General features: G+C 44.4%; 1 protein-coding gene across 3 annotated transcripts in view; it reads left to right on the forward strand.

The window, feature by feature from the left end:
• rassf3 (Ras association domain family member 3) overlaps window positions 1-9,766 on the forward strand; it is a 203,001-nt gene extending 193,235 nt beyond the window's left edge. For all 3 annotated transcript variants that reach the window (XM_041216090.1, XM_041216091.1, XM_041216092.1), the window contains 2 exons: window positions 2,376-2,491; window positions 3,630-9,766. In XM_041216090.1, the coding sequence (XP_041072024.1) occupies window positions 2,376-2,491; window positions 3,630-3,779 (266 nt within the window). In that variant the 3' untranslated portion in view covers window positions 3,780-9,766. The remainder of the gene's footprint in view (window positions 1-2,375; window positions 2,492-3,629) is intronic.
• The last annotated feature ends 220 nt before the right edge of the window (window positions 9,767-9,986 follow it).

Here is a 9,986-nt window from a genome sequence, read left to right on the forward strand (position 1 = left end):
ACGACTCTACTACAGTTTTCTTTAAAAAGAGGCACTTGAAGGAAGTACTTGCATTTATGTAGCTCCATTCACAACACCCAGATGCCCCAAAGCCCTTCACGGTCAGCGAAGTACTTTTTGAAGTGTAGTCACTATTATAACATGGGTAATGCGGTAGCCAATTTGCACACAGCTAGCTCCATAAACAGTAATGTAATATTTATTCATTCAAGGGATGTGTGCATCACTGGCTAGGCTGTCATTTGTTGCCCGTCCCTAATTGCCCTTGAGAAGGTGGCGGTAAGCTGCTGCCTTGAACATCTGCAGTTAATATGACCAGAGAATCTATTTGATAGTGTCAATAGAGGGATAAACATTGGCCAGGATGCCAGGGCAAACCCCCTCCCCCTCCCCAGGCTCCTCTTCGAAATATTTTGCTGTGGGATCTTTAGCCTTCACTTGGGAGGGTAAACGGGATCTTGGTGTATGACTTAGCCTTGACAATGCAGCACTCCCTCAGCGCTGCACCGGAGCGTCAGCATGGATTTTTCTTACAACTGGAGTAACCGATTTGATGTAGGAAATTTTCAGTCCCAATGCTTTGCTCTCTTTCTTCACCATCACTTACACAAAACCATAAATGCCAGGGACAAAAAAACAACCATTCTTCTTTGCAAATCTGATTAAGACATTCTGTACATGTTGGCTGTTAGTATATAAAGGAATGCCTGATTCCTGCTGTTATCAGCTTCTTGTAACTTTATTTTCCAAACATCTAGTATTAAATATAATGCAGTACTGTATTTTTCTTACATTTAAAAAGCCTACAGGTAGCAAATTTGGTGAATAAAAGGTCTATTCAGGCCCACATTACATACGATTTATTCTTTTTGAATAAAAACATTGAATACTGAGCATAGTGACATTTGGATCCAAAGCAGTGGTGTCATTGTTCTCTTTAAGAGAAAAAATAATGCTCCCTCTGGGGCTGTGAAAAAGGCAGACTTGTTTTCTAAATTGTTCTTTTTTTAAAAAAAAATGTTGTGGAGGGGGGGAGCTGCTGGGCCTGTTTTATGGATGAATTAACATGAACCAAATGGCCACCCTCATCTCTTTTTTTTTATTCCCCCCATCCCTCAGTCAGTTGGGTGCCTGACATACCCGTCACACTTGTAAAGGTATCCAATTGGGAGACCTGGCTGTGGGCTTTCTGATTTGACTGACATATTGACATTGTGTGTTCACTCTCCCCACCACCACCCTCCGGATTGGCAAAAAGCAAGATTTGGGGGGTCTCCAGCTGGGGTGGAGGTTAACCAGTTTAAACCACATGGTTAACTAGTACATAACAGTGCTAAGCTTGTCCAACAGGGCATCCTGCCTGTTTGGTCTACAGAGAAGACTTTCCAGCCCCTGAGTGATGGGCCGACTCCTCCACCTCCCTCCAAGTGGCACGGCTACCTAGACAATTATCTCCTGTAACCTCGTCCACACCAATTCTCATCCAGCTCGCTGGCCTACCTAGCTTAGGTCTACATAAGAATCGAGGAGCTCCTAATGCAGCTCATTTGTTACTACGTTGCCATGGGTGCTTAGAGGACAAATTTTCCAGCTCACTCTTAATGGTGGAATACCTGGGCCAGCTATTATTTACAATATTACAATTATTTACAAGAATACTGCAATCTAATGAGCTTACTTGCATGGTGACATTATTTTTGCTGCAGTAGTTGCTGTGTGAGGGGTTGGGGGTGGGGGAAGGAGGTGTTCCACTCCACTGCACACGCACCAGCAGAACGTAATGCCAGGAATTTCATGACCATGGACCTCAAAGGGTGGTGATCTGCAAGGGTTCTTCAGGCGATCCATGGGCTGGTCCAAAGTGCAAGCCGCTGATGCTCAACTCCACAACCGAGACCCTACAAGAGAACGGGCCAGAACCCTTGTCCCTCCTCCCCCAACCCCCTCCCCCAACCACCCCTCGCGTAATGTCACGCAACCGCACCAGCTCCTGGGTGTGCGGCACAAGTCACCGTTAGTGCAAGCGGCAACGATGTAGTTTTGTGAGCAAGATTTATGCTACTATTGCCACATACGTCAGCGAGATTGGTATGGGCGGAAAACAGAGGAGGAACTGGGTGCATGTGGAGCTTGGGACCAGACATCATCCCATTGGTGTCTCGTCAAAAGCAGAGCTATTCCTCCCACTGATTCTGCTGAGCTTTTCCTTGCAGTGGCTGATGAAAGCGGGTGGGCTAAGACTTGTAGGTGGGGGCCACAGAGCCTTGCCCTGTCCAAGTGATATGGGGGAGAAAACATTTGCGAGCCACTAATTTATGACACCAAACATTTGTCCAACAGACTCATCCTATTTTTTTTCTCTCTCCTATTTGCAGTCCACATGAGCAAGCTGCTGGATGCTGAACATCCTCTTTACCTCCGCCTGCTTGCCGGGCCCAGCTCTGACACTCTGGGTTTTGTCCTCCGTGAGCATGAGACTGGGGAAGTGCTTGTAAGTGACCAATTTTCTGTCCTTTGTGGTTGCCGTTTTTTTATTCTGCTAGCCGGAAACATAGAATTAGGGCAAAAATAAGTTGCTCTTAATGCCTGACCACCTCAACGAGTTCTATGAGATCACAGAGGCTCCAAAGAGACTTAGACAGGTTGAGTGAGTGGGCATCAAGTTGCAGATGGAGTATAATGTGGGGAAGTGTGAGCTTATTCACTTTGGCTGTAAGAATAGAAAAACGGAATGTTTCTTAAAAGGCGTGAAACTTGTAAATGAAGTCTCGCTACAATTGTACAAGGCTTTGGTGAGACCAAACCTGGAATACTCTGAGAACTTATGTTCTCCATATTTAAGGAACGATATACTCGCATTGGAGGCAATATACGGAAGCTTCACTAGGTGCTCCAATGATTGTTCACCCTGGCTGGGGAATCTAGAACCCAGGGACAAAGTCTCAGGGTAAGGGGCTGATCATTTAGGACTGAGATGAGGAGAAAAATTTCTTCATTCAAAGGGTTGTGAACCTTAAATATTTGGAGGGTTGCGGATGTGCCATTATTGAATATGATACATTTAAGGCTGAGATAGGTGGTTTTTTGGCGCCTCAGTGAATCATGGGATGAGGGGAGTGGTTGGGAAAGTGGAGTTGAGGTAGATCATCAGCCTTGATTGTATAGAATGGTGGAGCAAGCTCAAAGGGCTGAGTGTTCTTCTTCTGCTCCTATTTCTTATCCTATTAAATTGGATATTTGAAAATGCACAGGAGGATGATGAATGGGTGATTGTTTCAAGTGTAATCCTTCATTAAACTGGATTGTACCCAAAACAACAACATACCTCTCTGTTTCACAAGAAAATTCCAGATGGGCGATGCTGTTTTGGCCCATCCTACCTGTGTTTTAGTTTTCTGAAATAGCTGCCAACAATGCTGCCCAAGATTTAAGTCTGCCTAGCTTCCCCAAATTGGCCTTGAAGCCTGTGCATCAGCTTAGATTATCTCCGTTTCTGTATAGTGTCTAACAATACTCCTCAATCTGCTGTATGTTTTTGCTTTTGTTTCCGATTTTGAGCGCTGTTTTGTCTTTGGTTTTTTTGTACCGCTGTTTATGTTGTGCTTTTAACCAAGTCGCTTGTTCTTTAGTGGGAAGCCTTCAGTCTGCCCGAGCTGCAGAACTTCTTGCGTATATTGGCTAAAGAGGAAGACGATCAATTTCAGCACTTGAAGAGGCGCTATGGCAACTACAGAACCAAGCTTGAAGAGGCCTTGAGAGCAACTGGAAAACCAGGTTAACCTGGTCCAGGAAAACGGCAAAGGAAGCAGGTTCAATACAAAGAGGGCATGCTTCAACCAGGGACTATATGCAAGTGTAACCAACAGGAGTGGCCTTCAAATTTGAAGACTTATGGTTTAGCACTAGGATAAGAACTTGCGTGCAGCTAAAAATGTTGGACCCATCGACCAGGAGCCAAGTCTTCTCTTTCTTTTCTTGCACAAACAAAATGTTTACTGGACAGTCAGGAGATTATTTATAAATTGGCCAATTGCCCCTAGCTGATTGGAAGGCTCCGTAAGAAGTGTTGTAACATGTAATCCTTGTGTGCACTCCCATGAATAAAACATTACAATGGTGGCTTTAACGTGTCACTGCACACTGGGAAACATCCTTAGAATGCCCTGGTCCGTGGCTTCATTGGCTTGCTAGTGTTGTTAGTAAATAGGCACAAGGTGACAAGGTTCAGCCTGAAAACTGTCCAGTGTCCTTTTGGCACTGCTCACCTTTCTGGGCAGTGTGAAGGATAACCTTTTGTGATCTCTCATGCTGAGAAAAAACTTACAGGGCTGAATGTTTTTTTGTTTTTGCAATGCTTTAAAATTCAAAATGTGGCCCATTGCAAAGGGTCTTCAATTAAAGAGCTTTTAGACTGGGTGGAATGGATCTAAAGAATTGGAATGACCGATGGATTGAGTAGTAAGGGGTCAATGATGATTTGTATGTAGGAGGGGGTAAGGGAAGTAGTGATGGTGAGCCATTGTTAATGGTGTTGTGGATGGGATAAATGGTGTTGTGAAGACACTTTTAGGCTGTGCTAAAGAATGAGGAATTAGAGATGGAAATGTTATGTAACCAGATGTACTAGAACCATGGAGGGAATAAGGTTGGATTTAAGGAAAGTAGCTTGTTTTAAGTGATTTTTGCTTTGGCAATCCTGAGGTGCATTGCTTACATCTGTAAGTGCCTGCAGAGTGCTAGCTATACGCACCCTTAGCACATAAATCGACTGATATCATTGTGTAAGTATGGCAGCAGCAACAACAACAGGGGCCCCTTGTAGCACAGCCTGTCCGTGGGCACTCGAGGTCTCCCCCACAATGGCTCCCTGTGGAGTTGCTAACTTCACCCTCGCACTCTTGGCTTCAGGTTCCTTGTCCAGGGGTATACTATCAGTGTGGGACCAAATGAGTGGATGCGTGTGCTTTGGTTAAAGATGCACTGATGCTTGGGGAATAACCTAACCCACAATTGATCATAAGCAAAAGAACAACTTGCATTTATGTAGCGCCTTTGATGTAGGCAAACATCCCAAGGCACTTTGCAGGATTGTTTTCAGAACTGAAACTGAGCTAAAAAAGAAAACATTAGGACAGGCGACCGAAAGCTTGGTCAAAGAGGTAGGTTTTAAGAAGGAAAGAGTTAGAGAAGAGTTTAGGGAGGGAATTTCAGAGCTTAGGGCCTAATTGGCTGAATGAACAGCCAGTAATGACAGGAGGGAGGGGATAGACTAGAGGCCGGAATTGGAGGAATATGGAGTTCTGGGAGGGTTGAGAAGCTTGGAGAGATTACAGAGATATAAGCATTATGTTGGCCAGATCTTAAAGCAATTGGTCGAAAATTAGGAATTTAGTCATTTCCATCTTCCTGTCATTATGTGTGGATGTTTTGAAGTACAAAAGCTACCAGAATAATGTGCCATTTGGCTGACCTCCTGAGCTATCAGAATGTCTGCACGAGGCCCTTGAGACGAGGTTCGCTGTTCTGGTAATGAACTGCAAGCAGTTGCTTTAGAATTAACGTGATTCTGTAACATCAGGTTACTTTGCTTAAAGGCTGTTTACCATCCTGTCACCCCTTGTGCCTCAGCACCTTTTAGCGTCAAAATGCTGAGCACTAAGTTCACAATAGCCACTTAAACTGACGGCACGAGAAAAGGAGACATACTCGATAAGCGATGAGTCTGAGGATCTCAAATACTCTATGCCAGACCCAAGCCCAGACATGATACAAGAAAAGCCATAAGGCCAAAGTTACCTTTTTCCTCATCTTACCCCATACTGTGTCTCAAGTTACTCCCACATTGTATAAAATGGAACAGTGCGCTCTCGTTTTGCATTTGAACAGATACTAACTCCTTTCATCGTTTCCTGAAGGAATCTGCTCCGTGGATTGACCACTCACTGTTTCCACGGAGCAGTGACCTCTGCCTCGGTGCCTCTGCTTAAGGCGAGTCATCTGGTCATGATGCACCAATGCTGGCGGTGAATTGAGTCTGTGTGTTAACTGGGCACAAACATTCCCAGACTATTGCTTAAAATTATTGTCGACATTTTTAATGCGTTAAATTCAGATTATAGATGTCGCTTAATGGACCATAGTGTATTTCAGATTAATTCTAATTGGGAGCAGGTTGTGGAAAGCGCAGGTGCAGCGATCCAGAAAATGAAACGCTACAAGGGAAATCTGTAATTCTGTGAGAGCTGTCTGATTGCTAGTTGTTCCTTTAGTCCTTCCGATAATGCATAAAGCAGTTACAATCCAATCGGGACTGTGTTGTACCTGTGAATGGTGGGTTGTGAGGTGCAGTAAGGGAAATTGGTGATCTTACTTCTCAGACTAGACCAAAGACCCCAGTGAAGCATCACTGCATTTCCAGTAATGCACTTCATTTTGTGTGGAAAATCTATGTATTGCTGCTCTCTGGTTAGCCATATAGAGTTATCAGCCAAGGAGAGGGCAAGTGTGCAATAGAGGTCAATGCCATGTATGTTTGTTGAAATTACTGAAAGGTAAATTTACCAGGACAGTTTATACTGGTTCCTAAAAACAACCAAAAGCTCTGAACTGCTTAATTAGTAACTTATGAGCAGGCCATTCAGCCCCTCAAGCCTGCCATTCAAATAAATTCTAACTCCTGGCTCTCTAACCTTTAATAGCCTTGTCTAAGTGCCTCCTAACTTGCTGCAGGCACTGCTACGGTCCATTCTGTTTAGTGTGTGTGTGTGAGGGTTAAAACTTTGTGATATACTTTAACTCTGACTTTAGTCCTGAGCATGAATAATAGTCAAATGGCTGTGCATGAGTATTGACACCAGCGTGGTTCAATCATCTGCTAAAATGCCTTCAATATTCTGTACCCGTTCACCCCAGGCTTATCTGTTAACTCAGAGAATCCAATGCAATCTTCCTGCCATTCTCCACCACCCTGCAGATGTAGTTACATTGAGCTTACAACACGGACACAGACCACTCCTCCATCGGATCTCTGCTGGAGTTTACGCTCCGCATGGCCTCCTTCCCCTCTCTTCACCTAACTTTAGCAACATACTCTTCCATTCCTTACCCCCTCATGTGGTTACCTAACTTCCCCTAAAAGGCATCTATGCTATTCACCTCAATTACACCCAGTGGTAGTGTTCCACATTCTTGCCACTTTCTGGGTAAAACAGTTTCTCCTTAATTCCTTGTTTTGTTGACCTGTAGTTTTGGAGGAGGTGGTGGGTGTGGGGGGGAGAAAAGTGGAAACCTCTTCTCCTTTTCTATCAAAGCCTTTAATAATCCTAAAGATTTCTATCAACTCGCCCCTCAGCCTCCTACAGAAAAGAGCCCCCAGACTATTCAGGCTTTCCGGATAGTTATAACTCAGTTCCCTTATCTTCCTCATAAATCTTTTTTTTGTTGCACCATCTGCCTTGATATTTTAAAAATTATGGTGTCCAAAACTGTGGACGGTATTCTAACTGAACAGGCAGTGCCAGCGTGTGGTCTGAGCAGGGAGCTGCCAGGAGTGCGTATCTAAATTTTCCCAGCTGTTGGACAGACTATGGTGTGTAATGTCCAGCAGTGTCCCTGCCCCTGGTCACCCAGCCTAGGGAACAACTACAACAAAATGGCGGCTCGCACTATGTTGCGAGTTAGTACTTATCCACTGAACCAGCATCAATCCTTCTATCCAGGGTGGGGATGGGGGGAGAGTAAGCTCCCGACAAAATCATGTACGCCTTTTTAAACGAGTTTTACGATTTCTCTGCACCTAACCCACGGAGCAGATCTCCCATGGTCGTGATTCGGCACATTGCAACCACGCTTCAAAACCACTTTATTGGCTGGAAAGCACTTTGGGACATTCCTGGGGGTGGTGGGTGGGTGGAGCTTGTGGAAGGTGCTATAGAAACGAAAAGTTCATTCCGTTTTTATCAAGCGAGCTGCAGTTTGTGATCTAATTCCCATCACGTAACCTTTTTTTAACTGATGTGAGTGGGGCAGGGGGAGGGGTTTGGACCAAGGTTATTTGCTCTGTGCCCGCACTGCTGATCAATGAGTATTTAATGTGTTACTACTGTAATAAGCTTTGTGAACCATTTCCAGCAAATAGAATTGTACAATGAGTTGTGTGGGATGTGGCGGTGATTAATTGTTCTTTTAACTGGGGGGGTGGGGTGCGATTGGCCAACACGGGTTACAGATGAGTCAGCGGAGCTGACTGGAAGCATTGGAGTCTTCCCCAAGCCCGGTTGAGGGGCATGAGGGAAGGGAGTTGGGGGGGGGGGGGTGCGTTGGGTGGCAGAGGCAGTTTGTGGACATTGCTGGTGAGGCCACCTTTGATGCCCATCCCTCCTGGTTGCCCAGTTTTGACGAAGGTGGCGGTGGCTGCCTCCCTTGAACTGTTGCAGAGTGTCGGTGCCTTCCCAGCTGGGCTAGACTGGGCTTTCCCTCCACAAAGAGTGGCGGGAGGCTATGCTGGCTCTCGCTGTGGAGACTCCAGCCTGCAGGGAAGTGTGGACCAGCCCCCTTTAGAAATTTCATACGGCTGGTAATGAACTCTTGAACAATTAGCTCCAGGGCTGGTGGTTTAAAAAGACCCTTGAGTGGATCTTTTTCTTCCAGACACATTGCAGCTTCTATTTTTTAAACTGAATTTCTCCCCCCCCCCACCACTTCAGAAAACCTGAGGGGTGAAAGGTCATGCAGTCAACAGATCCCATTCCGGGTTGGCAATCTGTGGTAAGCTCTAATTGAATTACGCAGCAAGCATAACATTTGCCAGGTGGGTTATAAACTACTGACTCTGAAGTGACCAGGGGGCAGGTTACTGTTGCACCCGCTGATACCAAAGTCGAAACTAGGGCACTTTAGCACATCAGGGATCTGCTCGTAGTCTTGTTAACCCAGAGAAACCTATCGAAACTTGACGTTTTAATTCAGCCATCTGCTTTCACTGTTTCTTGCCATGTTGTATTCTTTTAACAAAGAAAAAAAGCTGTACCAAAGTTTCCTCCGATGCTCATTTTGTGTTGCGACAATTTTTGTTCGAGTTAGACACTGTACAAAAGTCTTATTATTATTTTTTTTTACAGGACCTCTGTACTCTTGCTGTGAACTGAATGAGTTGGACAGTAGAGATGCTTTTATGTTCTTTTTACTGTGAATGTTTTTTTACCCTTACTTGAATGAGTTGCAAACCACTGTATAAGCGCAAAAATATTCAACAGCTGTGGGACACGCCTAGGTGTGTGGCGCACTTCCAAATTAGTCGTTTTGTTAAAGGGGAAGGGGGGGGGGGTTTAGTGACAGATTTTTAATTTGGCGTTTGTATTTTATTGCGATTCATGGCACCAATGAAGGTTGTGATATGATGCTCCTCTTACTGTAATTGAACACTGATCAATGTGCTGCTGATGCTTTCAGTAAAAGACCCAAACGGCATTGTGCATTACATAATCGTAAATGAAAATGCAAATCGCTGACTGCATTTGTGTTGAAATATGTAAGGGTACAAAAACGGACATCAACCTTTAATCGTGGATATGCATGCGGAGAAGCACAAACGCTAGTCGGTGTATAGGACTGAAAGTTTTTTTTTTGTTATAATATTTATACTGATGCAAGTGCAAATTTATTTTTTTAGGGAGGAATTGTTCTGTTTCCTTTTAAAATATTGAATTTCAAAGGTGGCCTTTGTGAACTGTCATTGCATATTTTAATAAAGTTGTGATTGACAGATTGCCTGTGTATGTCTACAATTTATAGACCTTCTCATTCCAGACCATTTGGCTGCCCCTGTTGATGTTTGGAAGATTTATAATCGCCAGCCTTCTGTGAAATTCTTGGGACAGAAACAGTTATGTATTCAGCCAGGGGTATTTAGAATTAGAACTGCCTGAGCTGTAAAACAGGAATCCTTTGTTATCTCTGCCTAGCCAACTCCCTCTGCTGGTACATGC

This window comes from Carcharodon carcharias, chromosome 21, assembly GCF_017639515.1.
Source record: "Carcharodon carcharias isolate sCarCar2 chromosome 21, sCarCar2.pri, whole genome shotgun sequence".
In the NCBI taxonomy this organism is placed as follows: domain Eukaryota; kingdom Metazoa; phylum Chordata; class Chondrichthyes; order Lamniformes; family Lamnidae; genus Carcharodon; species Carcharodon carcharias.